This window comes from Ursus maritimus, unplaced genomic scaffold, assembly GCF_017311325.1.
Source record: "Ursus maritimus isolate PB19 unplaced genomic scaffold, ASM1731132v1 scaffold_14, whole genome shotgun sequence".
In the NCBI taxonomy this organism is placed as follows: Eukaryota; Metazoa; Chordata; class Mammalia; order Carnivora; family Ursidae; genus Ursus; species Ursus maritimus.
In genome coordinates, this window is record NW_024423786.1 from 36,985,592 (window position 1) to 37,006,435 (window position 20,844).

The 20,844-nt window shown below is 60.7% G+C and overlaps 2 protein-coding genes across 2 annotated transcripts; both read left to right on the forward strand.

Moving 5' to 3' along the window:
* Nucleotides 1-1,964: 1,964 nt before the first annotated feature.
* On the forward strand, nt 1,965-3,558 carry TNNC1 (troponin C1, slow skeletal and cardiac type). The gene is made up of 5 exons (XM_008704097.2): nt 1,965-1,991; nt 2,192-2,338; nt 2,595-2,709; nt 2,915-3,051; nt 3,138-3,558. The coding sequence occupies exons 2-5, from the start codon at nt 2,269-2,271 to the stop codon at nt 3,167-3,169; spliced, it is 354 nt and encodes a 117-aa protein (XP_008702319.2). The 5' UTR covers nt 1,965-1,991; nt 2,192-2,268; the 3' UTR covers nt 3,170-3,558.
* Nucleotides 3,559-8,463: 4,905 nt separating this feature from the next.
* SEMA3G (semaphorin 3G) lies at nt 8,464-19,895 on the forward strand. Its single transcript, XM_008703694.2, has 16 exons — nt 8,464-8,580; nt 10,329-10,489; nt 10,588-10,650; nt 10,906-11,025; nt 11,292-11,382; nt 11,506-11,622; nt 11,870-12,015; nt 12,376-12,490; nt 12,584-12,653; nt 12,964-13,108; nt 13,358-13,589; nt 13,691-13,782; nt 14,380-14,421; nt 15,169-15,397; nt 15,667-15,806; nt 17,081-19,895. Exons 1-16 carry the CDS (start codon nt 8,472-8,474, stop codon nt 17,519-17,521), a joined length of 2,313 nt encoding a protein of 770 aa, XP_008701916.2. The 5' UTR covers nt 8,464-8,471; the 3' UTR covers nt 17,522-19,895.
* Nucleotides 19,896-20,844: the final 949 nt, after the last annotated feature.

The following is a 20,844-nucleotide window of genomic DNA, read 5'->3' on the forward strand; positions in this document are numbered from 1 at the left end:
GCCCTCCAGGAGCCTCAGATTCCTCATCTGAAAAGTGGGAATAATATTGCCCACCTCCCTGATTGGAGTTGAGCTGCTGTGTGTAGGGGCCTGGCTTGGAGCCCACTACTTTGCAGCACCTGTCCTGTCCTTGGCTCATGTTTTCATTCATTCAAGAAACTTTCCAGAGAGTCCCCTGGGAGCCATGGAGGACAGAGGGAAAAAGACGTGGTCCTTACAGCCCTTCATCTGCTCCCTGCACTGGGCAGAGGACACAGGGACTCAGGCCAGCCTGAGATCACCAGGGCTGGGGGAGGGGGTGGAGGATATTGCACGCAGGGGTGGGCTGGGCCAGCCGGAATGCGGTGGGGCAGGGCTATTTAAGCCCAGGGCTGGCTGGCAACCCCAGCAGCCTGCCCTGTGAGCCGCCAGCATGGATGATATCTACAAGGCTGCGGTGAGGGACGGGGCTGGGCAGGGCTGGGGTGGGTGGGCCCACTGGGGGCTCACTCAACTCACGTTGGGGGGCGAGGTCACCCCACAAAGGTGGTGGGTAGCCAGGAGAGGGCCCAGGCAACTTTCAGCCCAGGCCTTCAAGGGGATGGTGGATATGGCATTCCAGTTCCAGGGTGTGGAAGGAGTGAAGGGTTCAGGGTCTTGAGAGGAGCTTTCAGGTGGGTGAAGGAGGTCACTGCTTTTAGCATCATGTCTGCCCCTGTCTCCAAGTGTCTACTGTCTGTGTCACTGTCTTCCAGTCACATCTCCCTTCGCTCCTGTCTGTGGCCTCTGGATCTTTGCCTTTCTCCATCTTTTTCCATCTCTTTGTTCCTCCCAGCTGTCCCTCTGAGTCTCTGCTGCTGTCTCCCTGTCCCCAACCCCCCCGTCCCTGCCCCTCACATTCTGCTTCTCGCACTTATAATCCCCCACCTACCTCCAGCTCCTTGGATGGCTGAAGATGCTGTGGAGGGTGGGACAGGAGTTTGAGGAGGGGCTGGAGAGCCAGAATCCTGAGCTGGAGAAGGGACTTAGAAATTTGAGGTAGGCAGGGAAGCACTGGGCATGGGGGAGAGACAGGGGAAAAGGAATAGAGAACCAGGGCCGCAGCCCCCATCAGGCCCGGCAGGCTCAGGGCACAGTGGTTTAGCCAGGGGTGAGGGCTGGAGAGTGGTCACCCCAAGTCCCTTCAGCATCCTGGGGTGCACTGAGGGGCTTCAGATACTAGTCCCTCCCAGGAGTAGGGGATGTTGCTGACCTCCCCCTGCCCCAGAGGCAAGGACGATGGGCCCAGACAGCTGTCCCTGAGGGAACCCCTCCCTCAGCCCTGGGAGCACAACCCCACTCCTGGGCAGGGAAGGGCTCCAGCTGGCTCTGGGGCCGTCCCTGCCTATCCTGCAGGAGTCTGTGGAGCTGGAGGGGGGGCAGCCCTCCACCCCGTGCCCATACAAGGCCTGGTGGGGCTGGGGACTAATTTTGGCTCCTGAGGCACCAGCAGGCCAGGGGGCCAGATAACGCTGCCCCACCCCCTGCATGCCAGAGTCCCCAGAACAATCACCAGGTTTAACTTTGTCCCCCGTTAAAAATAGCCCAGTGGCCATCCCGGTCAGGTTACAGTGGGTGGTTTTGCCCATCCCCACACTGGTTTTATTGTCCCAACCTGAGGGACAGCTGTCCCTCAGGCCACCCAGCTTGGATTTCAGCAGAGAGGCCAAAAGGGCATTGAGTGGTCACTGACTATTGTTACTCAGGGTCACCTTGGCCCTAGAGGGGGTGCCCACCTGTCACCCTGGCCCTAAGCCCAGCCTCAGCGAGGCCAGCTGGGTCACCTCAGGGCTTTGGGGGGCAGGGAGGGAAGACTGAGGACTGTGACCTGGGGATGGCCTTCTTCTTCCTGGCTTCAGTTTCCCCATCTGTGGAACGGGTTGATTGCCTTAATAGTGGCTAAGTCCTGAATCTGAGTCCTGAGCCCTCTTTTCCTCCCTAGGTAGAACAGCTGACCGAAGAGCAGAAAAATGGTGAGCACCCCAACACACGTGGGGGTACGGCAGGGCCGGGCTGGGAGAGCACGAGGGCCCCAGAGGCTGGCATCCCTATCACTGTGACCTCAGAGGTCTTGGAGGGAAACGGGCAGTTGGCAGGTAGCCCCAGAGGTCTGGCCTTCTGGGGTCCTGGCTTCTGAGCCCTGGCCTCTCTGTACCCCCGCCTTCGGACACAGAATTCAAGGCAGCCTTTGACATCTTCGTGCTGGGCGCCGAGGATGGCTGCATCAGCACCAAGGAGCTGGGCAAGGTGATGAGGATGCTGGGCCAGAACCCCACACCCGAGGAGCTGCAGGAGATGATCGACGAGGTGGATGAGGACGGTGAGCCCCCTGCCCTCCAGGCCCAGACCCGCCTCACCCTCAGCTTGCTGGGGACCCGAGTCCCGGCTCTGCCGGGTGCCCTCGAAGGAACCGGCTAGCCTCTCTGAGCCTCGGTCACGTCATCCGTGAAAAGGGCATGACAACCGCACTCGCCTCACGGAGTTGCTAGAGGGACGCACGCAGGGACAGCACCGGGGTTTCGCGCCGAGAGCATCTTAACCCTCCCTCACTAGCGGCCGTGCCGGTCCCCTTGCAGGCAGCGGCACCGTGGACTTCGACGAGTTCCTGGTCATGATGGTTCGGTGCATGAAGGATGACAGCAAAGGAAAGTCTGAGGAGGAGCTGTCGGACCTTTTCCGCATGTTTGACAAGTGAGTGTGTGACCCTGGACCTCTGACCCTGACCCCAGCAGAGGTGGGGAAAGGGGGACAGTCTTGTGACCTCAAGGCCTCCATCTCCTATTCTGGGCAATGCGAGAATGGGATGTCCCACCTCCCGGCGGCCCTGCCTTGCCTCTTCCCTTCCTCTGGCCCGCACCATGAGCTCTGCGGTCCCCCCCCCCCCGCCCCTGCACAGAAATGCTGACGGTTACATAGACTTGGATGAGCTGAAGGTGATGCTTCAGGCCACGGGTGAGACCATCACGGAAGACGACATCGAGGAGCTCATGAAGGATGGTGACAAGAACAACGATGGCCGCATCGACTATGATGGTGAGTAGGGGGCGCCGCGCTGGATCCCTGCTGCCCACACCCTGCCCAGGCCCCTTCTCTGACCTAGGCCTGTCCTCTCTCCACAGAGTTTCTGGAGTTCATGAAGGGGGTGGAGTAGACCCCAACCCTCGCCCAGAGCTGCCTGTGCCACCTTACAACTCCAGCCGGGCCCTGGGGTCTGGGCCAGGGACGAGGGCCCCAGGATGTGAGCTTGGGTGTATCCTCGACCGTGGGCCCTCCCTGAGCACTTCCCCCAGCCCTATCCTAGGGAATGCAAATAAAACCCTGCTCCCCGGAGGCCTGGTGTCTGGCATTCATTCCCCAGGGGGCTGTGGATGCTCTGATGACCATTTCCTGCCGGATCCCCGAGCCTGTGTTCTATGCATCCCCGTACACCACATTCTGCCAGACGGCTTAGATTAGGCTGGAGATCACCACGTTCCGTGGCCCACTGGCTCCTTTCTATGACTGCTGATGCCCAGGCCCCGTCTCCGGAGATTCAGCATCTGGACTTGGTCGTGCCCCAGGAATCCACATTGAACAGGCTCCTGGGGGCTGTGGCTTTGGTTGCCAGTGGCCGCTGAGAAGTCCTGTGCTTGGAGAGAGCAGAGCACCCTGCTAGGCCCCAGAGGCCACTTGGCATGGCAGCCCCGCTGCTTCTCAGCTCTGGTTGCAGAGAAGCGGGGGCTATGGGGGCTCAGTGGGCTGTGGCGCTCGTCCATGTGCCCACTCGCTTGCATTTCACTCTGGTAACACTGACTCCCCGGGACTGGGAGACACACTGTCTGCTCTCCCTCCAGTCACCCATTTGTGAGCTGAAGACCCTAGGGCCCAGAGAGGTGCAGGGACCTGTCAAGGCCATCCAGTGAGTCTGGAGGAAAACAGAGCCACGTGGTCGCCAGCCCGGGGTTCTGTCGGATGCACCAGGTCCACACAAGCATAATTTCCAGTTCCCTGGAACCTCAGAGGCTCCAGCAGCCCACTTTCCCTCCCTGATGGAATGGAGGTGTGAGGCTTGGTGGCTCTCAGCTTAGTGGGGACCAGAGCTGCAGCCACAACGGTGGCAAAGGCCTTGGAGAGGGGGGCAGCAAGGACGTGGAGGTGTCCACAGTGGTGCTCTCAGGAGCGACAGCTGTCACAGTGTGTAGGCTCCGGCCAGAATGCCAGCAGCTGTCCTTGCCCCGCCCGGCCACTCCAAGGCCTCTCCACCTGTGCCCCAGCCTCAGCATTCCCCAGACAGGCCCAGCATTCTGGAGACAGTCTTGGAATTCTGGAGATGCCTCCAGGGAAAGCCAGAGCCACAGGAGGTGTCCGGTCCCTGGAGAGGTCTCGGGGAGAGCGGAGGGGTCCCTTCAGGCCTGCCCTTGGGAGCTGGAGAACTCAAAGACCTACACGTTACACCCAGGAGCGATGACATCCCGGGAGAGGAGGCAGGGCCACCGTGGGCCCACCTGCCCCAGTCACATCCCTACCCTGTGCCTGGCATGGGCCAGATGCTGGAACCCTTCAGAGGGAGGCTCCGTCCCTAATTTCGTGAAATTTACCATCAGCTCAGGAGATAAGAGGGTGATGAGTGGAGTGAGGAAACCAATGTGGCGCTGGAATGGGGATTATGGAGATGCGGTGGCCACGAGGTAAGAGTGGTCTGGGATCCCAGAGGAAGTGCCTTTCTGGTCGGACAATCACAGGAGAGATGGAGAATCCTTGGTCCATGTCAAAGCTGCCATGCCTCTGGGGTGGGTGGTGGGGATGTCAAGGCAGGGCTGGAGCTAAATGAGGGGGCAGAGAGAGCACTGTAAAGTCACGCGTCCTCAGAGTAAGAAGGGCTTTCCTGGCTCCAGTCCTGGATGAGGCCCCTGGGGAAAGAGGGTATAGACAGAGGTGGACACCGGCCATCCCATGTGGGTAGTCTGGGAGAGGAGGTGTGGCCAAGGGCATGGGAGAGACCCAGGCTGAATGAGGGGCCCTGGGAGCCAGGAGGGAAGGATGGGGACATTGAAGGCAGCTGGTGGCCCTGTTAGGGACCTAGAGGTCCCTGGGGCCTTGGCCACCTGGACATGAGGGTTCCCTTGGAGCCTGACTGGAGAGAATCAAAGGTAAAGGGGAGATAGTGGGCATGGACAAAACTGGTGCAGCTTGACAGGAAATGCAGGGAGATGTGGAGTGCAGGAAGCTGTTTAAGGAGGAGGGGCAGGGAACACTGGGGAAAACCCCAGTGAGGCCGGCATAGGGTGATGCAAGATGCAGGGGTGAGGCTACAGAAGGTGAGCGGCTATGGGTCTCTGGGGAAAGATTTAAGGGCCTGGATCCAAGCTGGGCAAGGAGAATGGGGCTGAACGCACGAGGGAAGAACTGGGGCAGTGGGGATACTGAGCACAAGACGGGGTGTCCACAGGAAGGGACGTTCTGAACGGAGACGCTGAAGGTCACATCCTTATCGGTGGTGAGCTGGAGGACGAGGACAGGTAGCTGAAGTAGGGGCAGGAGAAGGTGGTTGCTGGTGAGGAGGATGGGACGGGGGTGCCCGGGGAACGTGGGCTGCTGTTGGGATCGAGAAAGGAGAAGAGAGAAACTTTAAGAGTGAAGCTTTCCGTGAACAAAACAGGAGGATGGCTGGGCTAGCTATCAAGAGGATACATGGGGTGGGGGAGGGTTGTGCCTTAAAGAGGGGTCCACAGGGAGGGGAGTCTGTGCGATGGTCCCAGTGTCTCTTTTCCAGAATGAGGTTGGTTGGGGAAGAACTAGAGGCATCCATTCCTTCCAGGCATGCCCACCCCAGAATTCTCACTGGGAGAGGCTGGGCTGTGACCCCCCCCCCACGTACCCACCTGCTGGCTCCTGACACACGAGCACGCACATCACGCGTGGGCTCACAAGCTCCCACCAGCACCAGGCACGAAGCTACCCCATGTGCATCACCTATTTTGACTGTTTTGCTGTATTCGGTCCTTTCCACTTTTTCTGGGCTATGGCGTCCTTCGCCGAGATAGTGCTTCCTCCATGAAGGCTCCCTTGATTTCTTGATCAGAAGCAATCAGTGGAGTCTCCTACTGCTCCTGCCTTTTCATAGTACAGTTGTCTGGTTACTGCCTGCTGCCCCAAAAGGCTTTGGTTTCTGCTCGGTGGCCCCACTGCCCCACGCAGGGCTTGACGCAGCGGGCCCCTTTAGGACTTACTGCAGTTCCCCCTTTGTCCATTAGATGGCACAAGATGCCTGTGGCTGGACCCATTGATCTGGGAAATCAAGGGTAGCTTGGGGTCTGTTTCCAACTTGTGGCCAGCAAGCAGGGGGCTTCACAGAAGATCCTCACCCCCTTCCCTGGCTGGGAAAATGAGGCCCAAAGAGGGAGAAGGCCTGCTTGAGGCGACACAACAAGTTAACAGTAGAGTTGGGGCTCCCAGCCCCTGCCACAGGCTGTTTGTCTGCAGCGTGGTGTGGGCTGCCCGGCACATCTTGCTCCAATAGACCCAGGCCTCCCTGCAGCCCCAGCTGGGGGGCTGGCTGAGCTGAGACCCCCAGGGCGAGCTGGCAGACTGAGGAGTTGCTGGGCCCCTGCTCACAGCTGGTGGCCACATGCTAGTTGAGGGGCTGTCCAGCTCAATCTTCAGCCAGGCGCTGGCCTTCAGCCCAGTCTGCAGGCTGAAACGTCTCCCCAGGGAGATGGAGGCAGAGGGGCTCCACCCTCCTGAGGGCCCATGACATAATCACCACCATGCCAGCCCCTGCACAGGCACACCTCACTAGCCTGCTACACCCAAGTCGGCCGCTCCCTGGCCGTGCAAGGAAGAGACAGGCCAAAGAGGGGAGGGCTTTGGCCAAGCTTCTCAGAGGAGCCAGAGGCTGGGTGAGCTGCCGCTAGTCCCTGGCCTCCCTGAGTAGCCCCTCTCCCAATGCCAGGTCAGGACCCCCTGGGAGGAGGCATGTATGTGGCAGGGGGAGATGGAGACAGGACAGGGTTCCAGGTTCCTGGGTCCTTCCCATGCTGACTCAAGGAGCCAACCTGTGTCCCTTCCAGGGATGAGATGGGGGTGGGGGAGACAGGATCCCAGTACCCCAGGAGTCCCAGAAGAAAAAGAGAGTCCCAGGAAGAAGGGGCAGGGCTGCTCAGGGCCTGCTGTTAGCCTTCTGTGTGGCCTGGGCCAGGTCCTTTGCTCTCTGATGTCCCCAAGTTTCTTGACCACCATCTAAGGGCTCGGGCTGGTCCATCTGGGAGGCCTAACTTGCAGGAGTTTCTAGAATCCTTGGAGCTCCTACTCCAGCTGAAGCTTGAGATCTTAGTGCCTAGAGCCTCAGATTCTGAGTGAAGGGCTGTAGGGTGGGGTGGAGTGGTAGCTGGGGGGTGGGGGGCAGAGACAGGGGCTGCTGTGGGATGGGGGGGCATAAGGAGGTCCCCTCACTTGCCTCTATTTAACCCCTCAGGCTCGGCTCTCCCTTGTCCCTCTTCTGTGGCTCTCCTGCCCCTGAATCAGTGCTTGGGGCAGAGGGAATGGGGAAGGGGGTGAGTGCCCTACCTCCACCCTCACTCTGGCGGGATCATAGTATAGGGTCTGTGTGCAAAGGGGAGCTCTGGAAAGAACCCACCACTCACCTGGTGACACTCTGGGCCCTGGGGCTCTGGCGGATCTGCACGGCGGAGGGACGAAGGCAACGGGGGAGTCCCCTAGCATGGAGTGCATCCTGTCCTCTGCCCCAGTGAGCTGGGAAGGGGCCTGGAGGCCAGGCAGGGACAGGCTTGGGTGGAGGAGGTTGGGCTCATCTCTTGCCAATCCCCGATCTATGAAGTACGGCCAGACCTCAAGCCCCCACCCAAAACATGGAGTCCCTTGGACTGGAATGACCCTCCCAGGCAACTTGGGCCCTGCCAGGGGAGCTGGGGAGTCAGGCCAGTGCTTCAGGGAGCTGGATCCTCCTGGTATCAGGGATCTGGGCCCAGAGTCAGTTTGTCTCTGTTGTGGGGGTGTCTGTCATGGGCAATGGAAGGGCAGGGAGCAAAGGAGAGCTCAGCTAGACCTCTTGCCAGCCCACCAACCTCTGATCTCTGACCCCGACTTGCCTTCCAGGCTATGTTCCCCCATGACATTTTGTTGGAGCCCGGGGACTTGGGTTTGTGGACATTTCATGTAAACCACCCACACCCCAGCTGGGAAGAGTCTCCCCAGTGGGAAACCAGCCAGAGTGACACAGAGGCGTTAACCATGCCAGTGAGGGTGGGAAGGCAGCAGGTGGATGACCGAGGGGGGCTCCCGCTGCTCCCTCCCTCCCTCCCTCCCTCCTCCTCCCCGCCTTCCTGGCCCTGCAGGGGGTGGAGTCGCTGTCTTATAAGTGTCAGGCCTGGCGGCCACGGAGCAAACTACAACCAGCGGCCAGCGGCGGAAGGAGGGCGGCTCAGCAGGCAGCGTGGTGCCCTTGGTTCCCCAGCATGGCCCCCTCGGCCTGGGCCATCTGCTGCCTCCTGGGGGGCCTTCTGCTCCGCGGGGGCAGCACCAGCCCTGGCCCCAGCGTGCCCCGCCTGCGGCTCTCCTACCGAGGTACTGGTGCACGCCCTGTTCCAGGGCGCGTCTGTGGGAGCCCGGGACGCTGTGACATCCCGTCCCCAGCTGTGGGGTCCCAGCCAGCCCCGGGCAGTCTCTTCTGCCAGTCAGAGGGATGCAGTCACTACCTGCGCAGCCCGTGGGAAGGACTTCACGGTCATTTCCCGAGATGGTGCTCCAGCTGCCATCAGAGGCGGGAACTGGGAGGAGGGCAGGGGCAGGTCCCAGGAGGGTGGAGGTGGGAGAGACAGAGACACAGGGGGACACCCTGAGGGGGCTTCTGAGAAAAGGAGAGAGGCATGGAGGCGCTGAGAGGCCTCAGTAGGGATGGACAGTGGGAGAGATGGGGAGGGACGGAGAGGACAGGTCTGCAGGAGGTGTGCACTCAGCCTGGGCGCCTTTGCGAGCCTGGGGCAGCGGCTTGCAGTGGAGTCCCTCCCCGATCCCCATAGCCTAGCGCCGCCGTCTGCCTCTTGTGGCCCACTTCACAATGCCGGCCTTTGTCTTTCCCTCTCTGTCCCAGAAGCTCTTCACAGCCCGGGGCAGTGGGGGGGGGGGCATCCCAGCCTCCCCTCTTTGCCCCTCCTGGCCCAAGAGTTTCCTCTGCAGATCTAGCCTGGTATGCCGGACTGCAGTTGGTGCAGACTGCTCTGACTGTGGGGATGGTCCCGGGGAAGGTCCCTGTGCCACGGGAGCTCCGTGACACTTCTTGGGGGAAACCAGAGGGGTGATCAGCTTCCCTGGGAGCCCCAATCCAAGTGGGGAGACCCAGGCCTACTCTGGGAAGTTTGAGAGGGGAGACACGGCTCTACTCTGGAGAGTCCGTAGTTGGGTCTGGAGGGGAGAATGTGGTCCTGTCCTGGGAGCTGTGGTTTGGGGCGGAAGTCAGGCTATAGGAAAATGCCTAAATAGGGCAAATCCCCTTGAAAGTACTGTCAGACATGAGGGCTTCCTGGAAGAGGCTGTTGATGAGTTTGGGGATGGAGTGGGTACTGGGCTGGCCACTTTGGGTGGGTCATTCTTTGGGCAGGCTTTCCCCAGGGTGGCCACCATATCCTGCTGCTTGCCCCTTCGGCCACCTGTCACTTCCACATCCCTAGCCAAACCCCAGGAACCTATTTCAGCATCCTCAGCTCCTGGAACCAGCATCCCCAGCCAGCCACCCCCCACCCCCACTGCTGGGGCCTGGAAGGGCAGTGTCTACGGAGGAGAAAGTCTTCCTTAGTCACGTCCCTGGACTAGAGCCTTGGGCTCCAGCCGGTCCTACCTGGCCTTTCCCATATCCAGGCCTTTGCCAGGTGTTCCCTCTGCTGGGAATGCTCTCCCCTGTCTGTTCACATCTCCCACTGAGTCAGCCTTGCCCACAGCTCACACTCACCCAGCCTTCTTCCAGGCTCTTTCCAGCACTTTGCCCAGCTTGCTACCGTAAGTTCTGCCAGTGAGGCCAACTTCCCTGGGGACTGGAGAGGACACAGGTGGGCACAGATGGGGAAGGAGATGTTAACTGAAAGATCAAGAGACCAAGGGATGAAGGGCTAGAAAGCAGGGCTCAGAGCCCCCTGTCCCACCCACCCCCAGGAGCCATTTCCCAGAAGCCCTCCAGCAGGCCTGTGGATGGAAACACTTTCCAGATGTGAGTGTGTGTGTGGGGGGGGTAAATGCACAGCTGAGCCCTCCACCTCCACACCTCAGCGGGGGAAGTGGGCTGAGCGGTAGGCCCGGACCCCCAACCTGCTCCCTCCTAGATCTCCTGTCTGCCAACCGTTCCGCTGTCTTTCTGGGTCCCCGGGGCTCCCTGGACCTTCGGGCCATGTACCTGGATGAGTACCGGGACCGCCTTTTTCTGGGGGGCCGCGATGCCATCTACTCTCTGCGGCTAGACCAGTCGTGGCCGGATCCCCGGGAGGTGAGCAGGACTGATGGAGGGGAGGATCTGCCTGAGAGCTGGGAGGCCAGCGAGGGACCAGGCTGTGAGGTCAGGAGTCAGCCGGGCTGTGTTTTCAGGTCCTGTGGCCACCACAGCCAGGACAGAAGGACGAGTGTGTTCACAAGGGAAGAGATCCCTTGGTGAGTGCTGTCAGGAGTGACTGCCCCCCAGCCCTGACCAATACCCAGGGCTTGACCCCCTGTGGCCACTCCCCCAGGTACTTGTGCTAGGGGCATTTGGAGCAGATCTTGGGGGCTCTTGAAGGTCTGTGAAGAATGTCACCCCCCCCCCCAGATCCCCAGAGCTGATCAGCCAGGCAGGGCTAAGTCCTGGGACCCAAGGAGACGATAAGCACCCCCTCATCCTCTCCACCCCACCCCTCTTCTCCGTGCTAGGCGGAGTGTGCCAACTTTGTACGGGTGCTGCGGCCCTACAACCGGACCCACCTGCTGGCATGTGGCACTGGGGCCTTTCAGCCCACCTGTGCCCTCATCACAGTCGGGCACCGTGGGGAGGTGAGCCTGGGGCAGGCCCCACAAGGGCCTGGGAGGCAGTGACATTTCCTCCCTGCTGTCTGAACACTCCCCATTGAGCCTGGTTCGGGGCAGAGGGGTCAGGGGTGTGAAAGGCATCTTTGTGCCAGGCTGACCCCGTTGGCAAGGCCCTGAATGAAGGCGTCTTCCGCTCACTCTCCAGCTGCACGCGATGGCCACTGCCCGGGTGGGGGGCTGGTGCTGTTTCCCAGGTGACACCCTTCCCTCCCTTCCTCCCTCTCCCCCAGCATGTGCTCCACCTTGAGCCCGGCAGTGTGGCAAGTGGACGGGGGCGGTGCCCACATGAGCCCAGCAGTCCCTTCGCCAGCACCTTTGTAGGTGGGTGACACTCAGGCCAGGGTGGGCATGATGAGAGGGGGGCTGGCCGATGTCCTTTGGAAGGGTTGGGGCCAGCTACGGGGCCTGGCCCTCCTCCCCTGACTCTGCCCCATTCTCGCCCAGGTGGGGAGCTCTACACAGGCCTCACGGCTGACTTCCTGGGGCGCGAGGCCATGATCTTCCGGAGTGGGGGTCCTCGGCCAGCTTTGCGTTCTGACTCTGACCAGAACCTCCTACATGGTGAGGCCAGGGTCTGCCCAGGGCAAGGCTGGCTGGGGTCTGCCCCCAGCACTGACGGGGAGGCAGGAGAGCCCTGCACTGGAGTAGGGATGGGAGGGATGGCCCAACCCCACTCTACTCCCTGGGACTCCAGCCTCGAGTGGGGTCCCTGTGTCTCTTCCCCTCCCCGCTGGGTTCAGCACCTCCCCCCCAACCCAATCCTCCCCTGTGAGGCCCCCGCGACCAGCTGCACCGTGTCACCTCCCAGACCCGCGGTTTGTGATGGCCACCCGGATTGCTGACAACTCCGACCAGGATGATGACAAGGTGTACTTCTTCTTCTCGGAAACTGTGCCCTCGCCCGATGGTGGCCCAGGCCATGTCACCGTCAGCCGCGTGGGCCGTGTCTGCGTGGTGAGAGCTGTGAGGAGGCGGTGAGGTTCAGATCCTCACTGCACCCCCTTCCTACACCTGTCCCCGACCAGCAGCAGGAGGGAAACTGAGGCAAGGGTGTGAAGCCAACATCCATGCCTCTCCCCCCAAGGGTGAGGGTGGAGGAGCAGGAGGGGGCCCATCCCCGTGGAGCTCGAGGCGGTGAGGTTCAGATCCTCACTACACCCCCTTCCTACACCTGTCCCGACCAGCAGCAGGAGGGAAACTGAGGCAAGGGTGTGAAGCCAACATCCATGCCTCTCCCCCCAAGGGTGAGGGTGGAGGAGCAGGAGGGGGCCCATCCCCGTGGAGCTCGAGGCTGACTCTGACGCTCACCCCCAGAATGACGCAGGCGGCCAGCGAGTGCTGGTGAACAAATGGAGCACTTTTCTCAAGGCCAGGCTGGTGTGCTCCGTGCCTGGCCCTGGTGGTGCCGAGACCCACTTTGACCAGCTGGGTAAGGGCATGGCCGGGGGCAGGCCTGGGTGTGGGTGTGGAGGGCTCAGAGCCAGTGAGTGGGGGGCACTGACGGTGGTCTTCTGTCTCCTAGAGGATGTGTTCCTGCTGTGGCCCAGCTCAGGGAAGACCCTCGAGGTGTATGCTCTGTTCAGCACAGTCAGGTGGGCACACGGGCCTCCCCTCGCAGTCCCATCCCTGGTCCAGTCTCTGCACCCCCAGTGTCCTCTGTTGAGCCTCTGCTTTTGTGTCCTGACTTTACCACGGGTCCCTGTCTCTGCCCCTGACTCAAGGACTTGGAGGCTCTATTCTCTCTCTCTCTCTCTCTTTGTCTTTCTTTGCTTGGGTGTCCTGTTTTCCAGTCTCTGCTGTCTGCAGGCACCATCACCCTCTGTCCTGTCCAAGGAGCCATGCTGCCCCCTTCCCACCTGTGACAGCCACTCTGGCCTGACTGTCCCTGTCCGCCCTCGGCAGTGCCGTGTTCCAGGGGTTCGCCGTCTGTGTGTACCACATGGAGGATATCTGGGAGGTCTTCAAGGGGCCCTTTGCCCACCAAGATGGTCCCCAGCACCAGTGGGGACCCTATGGGGGCAAGGTGCCCTTCCCTCGGCCTGGAGTGGTGAGTGTCTGCCTGGAGCCAGGCCAGGGGAGAGGGATTCCACCTTGGGACAACCTTGGGGCTGAGCTGGGGCTCCAGAAGGGCCGGGTGGGGTAAGGAGGGGAGCAGAGCCCTGACCACATTAAGAAGCTACGGCAAGTACGGCTCCTCCGAAGTCAGCATGCCCAGGCGGTGGGGCCTGGAGACAGGCTGGGGGGGTGGCACGTGTGGTCCCAGGATGCTTCAGTGCTCTCTTTGCTGCCAACGCAGTGCCCCAGCAAGATGACAGCACAGCCAGGACGACCCTTTGGCAGCACCAAGAACTACCCAGACGAGGTGCTGCAATTTGCCCGAGCCCACCCACTTATGTTCCGGCCTGTGCGGCCACGGCTGGGCCGCCCTGTCCTTGTCAAAACGCACCCGGCCCAGCAGTTGCAGCAGATCGTGGTGGACCGCGTGGAGGCAGAGGACGGGACCTACGACGTCATCTTCCTAGGGACTGGTGGGTGGGCTGAGCGGGGAGTGGGATGGCCTGGCTGGGGAGGTGTGCCAGCAGGGGGCGGGGCGCTCCTTCTTCCACTGATGCCTCCTTCCCTGTCCTAGACTCAGGCTCTGTGCTCAAGGTCATCGCCCTCCAGGGTGGGGGCTCCACTGAGTCCGAGGAAGTGGTCTTGGAGGAGCTCCAGGTGTTTAAGGTGAGGGCGGGCTGGGGGGAGGGGGGACTGATGGGAAGGGTCCCCCCCACCCCCACTGCTGGGTCTAGGCCTGGCTAGTGGAAGTGAAACTGAGACCCTCGCTGCTGCAGGGCCTTGCTGATGCTCTGTCTGGCCATGGGGCCCAGAGAAAAGTTGGAGGGCCCAGGGAGGCGTGTCCAAGGTGATCACCCCTTGACAAAGCCCTGCCAGGCTCAAGTTGCAGTGATGGGGTAGCTGAGACCCCAAGTCCCTAAGGGCTTCTGTGGGCCCCTCTATAGAGCCAGGCAGGGCGCCACCTGGGGGACTGCTGTGCTCCTGACAAGGGACAGGTGATGTGGGGCAGGTGCCTCCTTGCTGGAGAACAGGTCTGTGGGAGGGGGCGCGAGCTTTGTGCTTTTCGCCAAGCCTCCTCCTTGGAGGCCAGCCAGGGTGAGGGGACCTTTCTAATAACCCAACGTCTGGGAAGGCTGTCTGGCCGCAGTTGCCAAGGAGGGCACTGACCCAGGCTGGGAGGTAGGGGGCTGGAGGAGGCTGAAGCAGGGACCCAGGGAAGGTCTGGCCCCAGCCCACCCCTCTCGGACCCTCCTCCTTCCGCAGGTGCCAACACCCATCACTGAGATGGAGATCTCTGTCAAAAGGGTAAGAGCAGCTGCCATCCCGCCCCTCCTCCTTTCTCTAACCCCGCATCCAAAGCGCTTTGAGCACGACACGCTGCTGGCTGCTGGAAAGTGGTGCTGCAGCAGACCCTGGGGCTGCCCGATGAGGCCTTCCAATGAGGCTTGCGAGTCCAGCAGGGAGCTGAGATGCCCGTGCATGAAACTAGTGGGCAGTGGGAGCCCTGAGTAAGTGAGGCTGTGTTCAGAGAAGGGGAGGTCCACAAAGGCCAGTCCCCTGGGGAGACAGCTTCATGCTGGAAAACAAAATCCAGAATTTAAATCAAATAGGGGAGAGCCACTTTTTAGGGGCCGGCTGCGTCCTTTGGCAAGTAGCAAAATCTCAAGTTTATCTACCCCGGTTTATCTTTGGGTAAAGCCCAACTTTTGTATTGGGATTGCTTAAAGCAGAGCATACTTCTAAGCTCAGAGGCAAGTCAGGATAAAGGTTACTGAGGTAAAGAGCAAAGCCAGCAGCAGGAAGGGCCTGGAGAAGCTCCTTAGAGAAGAGGCCTGCCCTGTGCCCCCCCCTCCCCGCCCCGTGGCCTGGCACAGGATCTGCTGTAGGTCAGGTGCGCGATGAACGTTTTTGGCATCTGGGGAGGCATCCAAGAGGTTCTGGAAGACTGCCTGCAAACCGTGGGGAGGTCTCAGGAAGCCCAAGGGGGCCAAGGGCCTCGCTGCTTCTCGGTGGGGCCCAGACTCACGTTGGCTCTGCTTGTGTCCCTCCCAGCAAATGCTGTACGTGGGCTCGAGGCTCGGCGTGGCCCGGCTGCGGCTGCACCGCTGTGAAACTTACGGCAGCGCCTGCGCCGAGTGCTGCCTGGCCCGAGACCCCTACTGTGCTTGGGACGGCGCCTCCTGCACCCGCTACCGGCCCGGCAGCGGGAAGCGCCGGTCCCGCAGGCAGGACGTCCGGCATGGCAACCCTGCCCTGCAGTGTCTGGCCGAGAGCCAGGAAGGTGAGTGGTGGCAGGCACGGGGGTGCCAGCCGGGCTCCCACAGGCCTCTCCTTGCCCCTCTGGCCTGGGCTCAACGGCCTCCTGGGAAGGGTGGCCTCAGATGGGTCCATCTTAACACCCCGCCCTCGGTTTTCCTACGCAGGCAGCTTCCGTCAGGGGGTGGGTGGAGGGTCTTCAGACAGAGTGATGGACGCCTAGGTCCCTGTCGCACTGGTGGGGGTCCCGGGGTCCCATAGTCCTGAGCCAAGCCCCCCTCCTCCTCCCACCAGAGGAGGCTGAAGGCCCCGCAGCGGCCACCACGGTCTACGGCACGGAGCACAACAGCACCTTCCTGGAGTGCCTGCCCAAGTCCTCCCAGGCAGCCGTGTTCTGGCTCCTGCAGAAGCCAGGAGGCCAGGGGCCCGACCAGGTGAGCAAGCGCCCTGCCTCCAGCTGCCCATGTCCTGATGCCACATCCCTCCCTGAACTCCAAGTCCTGACCCCTAGGGAGCCGCTCTGGGGGGATCCTGCCAAGGTCAACTGAGGAAAAGTGTGTATTAGGTGCCTGGGGTGCTTCCGCCTCCGGGAACGCCCAGGCGAGATGGGGGTCCAGTGACGGGGAGCCTGCCCACTCCCAGGCACAGAGCTGAGCTTTGGGCGGTGGGGCAGCAGAGGTGGAAGAGAGGGAAAGGGGGACTGGGCTGGTCAAGAAGCCTCCCCATGCTGACACATATGGCTCATCTTTGAAGGGGTCTCTTTCCCAGGGGTTCTTGGTTCTCCTCTGCCCGGGGTTGAGCCTAACTTACACTGAAACTTGCACACGCATACACCCCTACGCACACACCCACTGCCTAGCTCAACACTTCGTCCGTGGAGTCCAGCTGTTGCCCAGGCCCTCTCCTCCCCCATACGGAAAGGTCTGTCAACCCCAGAAATGGCTTCAGTCTGGGGCCTGAGGAGGGCGTGGGTGGGGCAGGGTGAGGAACCATTCTGGAGCCTCTCCCATGGGCAGGGAAGGGGAGGGAGTGGGTTGATTACAGGAGGGGCTCTCCTTCCAGCTTGGGAACTGGGGGAGGCCAGCTTTGGGCCAGCTGTTGGGCTAGGCACTAGGAAGACACCCCCAGGAGGCCAGAGGCAGTGAGCAACAAGACGGTTACACAATAGTCACGCCCAAGCGGTCCAGCCTCCACGTGCAGATGTGCAGACAGGGTCCAGGCCTGATCAGAGTAGCACTCCTGCCTCCTGCACTGGGGTGGGCACTCAGCCCACCCCTGGCTGGGGGAGCGAACAGTGCAGACAGGGACAGGGAAGGCTGTGTGTGTGTGTGTGTGTGTGTGTGTGTGTGTGTGTAGTGGAGGGGACTTCTGGTCTTAGGGCTATGGGTATAGCCCCCCTGAATAAAAGCCCATAAGTACCTTTACCCACTCTGGTCCCTGGGACTATATGGCAGGGCCCCCAAGGCCAAGGTAGGTTCCCCAGAGCTCTGACTAGGGGAGAAACCAAAAGCTTCCTTCACAAGCCCCGTCCTGTTTCTGCAAGTAGCTCACAGTCCGGAGGAGGAGGCCAGCCCGGGCAAGAGAGAGCGGGGAGGGCAGTGCTTCAGCGCTGGGCCCTGAGCTGTGACTCTGGAACCGCGGGGAGAGAAACTGATGGTGGGTGTGCCCTACTCCGTGCCCCTCTCACACCCTCCCACACCCCCAACAGGTAAAGACAGATGAGCGAGTCCTGCAGACCGAGCAGGGGCTGCTGTTCCGAAGACTCAGCCCTCTGGACGCCGGCATCTACACCTGTAAGACACTGGAGCATGGCTTCTCCCAGACCGTGGTCCGCCTGGCGCTGGAGGTGATCGTGGCCTCGCAGCTCAACAGCCTGTTTCCTCGGGAGCCAAGACCAGAGGAGCCCCCTGCCCGGGGAGGCCTGGCCGCTACCCCCTCCAAGGCCTGGTATAAGGACATCCTGCAGCTCATCGGCTTTGCCAACCTGCCGCGGGTGGACGAGTACTGTGAGCGTGTGTGGTGCTCCTCCAGGAGCCGGGGCAAACAGGCCAAGGGCAAGAGCTGGGCGGGGCTGGAGCTGGGCAAGAAGGTGAAGAGCCGGGTGCAGGCCGAGCGCAATCGGACGCCCCGGGAGGTGGAGGCCACATAGAAGAGCATGGAGGAGAGGGTGGTTGGGATGGACCGGGTGGCCCAGCAGCCCCCAGAGTCTCCTACCCACCCAGCTAGGGCAGAGGGGGACCAACATGCCCGATTGCCTCTTAGAGATGGGAGTCTCTGTCCCCCATACTTCTACCAGGCTGCCCACAGGAAAGGCTGGGGCCCAATGGAGAGGCCCCGTGTCCGAGGCCTGTTCCCTGCCCCCTGTGCTCCCAGTCCTAGGCTGGAGCCAGCACCCTCTGGCTGCTGCCAGCCCCAGTGGGCCTGCTGTTTGTTCTCAGATATGGCCCCCAGAGCGCATTTCCGCTTGTGCCCGGCCCTGCGAGGGCTGGGTGGTTCTTTCCCAGCCAGCAGAACAATGGCCATTCTGAGTGGGTGTATGGGTGCGTCCGAGGAGGTGCCTGGGCAGGGGGCCCTCAGGCAGCCAGAGGAGGATGGAAGTTCCCTCTAAGCTAGCACCCATCAAGAGGACATAGCGTGACTTGGGGTGGGGAAGGGAAGGTGCTGGGAAGGTGGCACAGCAAGACCCTCCCCCTATGTTGTGCCCTGATATCTTGGTGGCTCCCTGCTGCTGCCCACCCCTCTTCTCCATGACAGAATCATAGAAGCGTAGACAGCCCGAGCTCCTTGGCACCCGGGGGTGGTCTGGGTCTCAGGCCCTACTTCATAAACCAAGCGGTGTCTCACCGTCTGATTTGCCTTTCCCAGACCCCAAGCTGCCAGGCCAGGTTCCCTGGGATGCCCAGAGCTCCTGCCAGGATTCTCCCTTCCCACCATCAGGGTCTCCATGCTGATGAGCAGGGAGAGGGTGGATTCTAGGAGAATGTCATCCCCCCTCTATGTGGACTTGGGGTGGGGCGAGGGGAGCTGGGACGTGTGGGGCAGGAGGAGGGGGCTGTCTTTCACCAGCAATGCAAGCATGCCCACAGCTGGGGAGGGCGGAATGTGGCAGCTCCCTCAGCAAGCTGCAGCTGGTGGGAGGACCAGGCGCAGGTGCTTTGCCCGGGGGCACAGAGGACTGGAGGCTTCTGGGATGGGGAAAGGGTGAGAGGCGCTTGCATGGGCTACGGGACCCCAGGGCAGGCATTCTCAAGAACCCAGGATAGCATCAGTTAGTTCAGGGGCCACAGGAAAACCGGATGTTTCCCACCCTGGAATCTTTGGTTTCTACTAAGTAAGGGTTGGTGGTGAATGGTTTCATTTATGAAGACTTCTTTCTTTTAAGGGAAAAAAAAATGGAGGGCAAGAGCCTGTTAAGTCCTGCCGGTTCTTGGGGGTAAGGCTCAGGGGGCCAGGATGCATTTTGTCTGGGTGTGTTTTTGCCATCAGTGGCGATGTGTTTCTTGGACTGGGGAGCACGGAGGGGAGGAGAAGGAAGACTGAATGAAAAGTCATCCCCAGCCTGCAAATGAGCACAAAACCAACGGGGGGGGGGGGGACAAGAGCTTCAGGTTCGAGATTCCCCCTGTGAGAACAACCAAGAGGAAGAAAGGAGGGAAAAAAACCAGATAAAAAGCAGGACAGGACTTCCTGCTCCATTGAACTCAAACCCCGACTGTGCGTCTAGCCTTGGATCTTATCTGAGTCACCCCATCACACCCAGAGAACTGGGGTCCGAAATAGGCCCCCCTTTCCTCTTTGACTTCACAGGCAGTGAACCAGAGGCACTGAGATTGACTTGACAACCCCTTGGGAATCCTCGGGCCTGGGGTTGCCGTGGCTGGGATGTCTGCAGATAAAAGCAGAGGAGAGGAGGACTGTGGGGAGGGGGGCTGGAGAAGGGAGCAGGGGGAGAGGTAGAGGCCATGGAAGAGGGGCAAGAAAGAGCACGGAGCCCCAGGAATGGGTGCTCAGAGCTGCGGCCCCTCTATTCCAGAGAAGCAAGGAAAAAATGTCCAGGCTCTCAGTGTCCTCTAGGCTGGACCCAGGCATGGCCGCTCTAGGCATGGCCACTCCAGGCATGGCCGCTCCAGGCATGGCCGCTCCAGGCATGGCCGCTCCAGGCAGGGTTCTCTGGGGAAGTTACTCTGGAAAATGGAAGAGGAGCTCAAAATCCTAAACAACGAACACCTGCCCTTAGAAAATTGTGGACAGCTTCTGCCAACTCCCCACACCTCCCACCCCTGTGGTACTGTGTGTGATTAACTCCTGGAAATGCCTCTATGTGTGAATTCTATTTTTATATTCATATGTTGAGATGGGCCTTGTGGTTTCTCTGTCTTCAGTAATTACTATTGTTATTTTTATTGTCATGACCACCTCTGTGCTCTGATGAGGATACATGGTGGTCTACCACACAGACCTACAAGGAAAGCGATGAAATGAATATTTATAACACATAATTATATCATTAGTGTATCTCTGTATTTCTGTTCTAAATTGACTGATGCCATCTGTGTGAGCTAGAAAGGAAGAGCCTCTCCATCCATTCCGGGAGGGAGAAGGCCACCATAAGGGGTATATTCTAGAAGGGAGGGAGATGGGCATGAGGGGAAGGAAGGAAGGAGTCAAAGGACTTTGTCTAGGAAACTGAGATGGCTTATTAAGTTAGGAAACTCCTGCCCCTCAGGCTTCTGAGACTGACCTTCACGGGCTTCAGGAAGATGTTGAGTCAGAAAAAAAAATGCTGGCAAAGGGCAGCTGGGCACGTAGGCAGCCTTGTTCCTTTTCCACGATAACACTTGATATTTCTAACAGCAACACTTGGCCTGGTGCCTGTCTTCGTCGCGGGCCACATACCAACGTATATTAAGGCCACTGTGCTCTTGCCTGGGGTGCTGGGCTGCGCTGTGGGGGTTGAAGCTTCTGAGGAGGAGGGGAAGTCTGGATGCCGCTGAAGGCGCCACTGAAGGCTCCCACTCCCCCAGTGACATCGTGCCCCTGCCCAAATAACAGAGCCCAGTGCTGCTGGAGGGAGATAGGAAAAGGCGGGCGCGATTCGAAGGTGGGAGGGACATCTTGCCAGGGAGACTAGGCTCTTGCTAGTGTGCTGAGTACAGGCCCTCAACCCATACTACAGCAGGCGGCTTAAAAAGTCGGCTGTCTGTCCCATCTTGCAGCCCAGCAGCGGGGCCCCTCCTCTTGCCCCTGGGCCTGGCAGACGGAACCTCGGTGCCCTGCCCTAAGCTGCCACCACCACCGCCTGAGAAGCATCGTCAGCCCCCACTTGGCACGGAGTGTAGGCCTGGGAGGGACTTGACCTCCGCAGCCCCTTCTCTCCCTAGGCCACAGCAGCTCTGTTCCCCCCTTCGCACCCCTTGGGCCTGGACTTCTCCCCCTCATGCCTCCCACCTTGAGTCCTATTTCCCGCCTCGG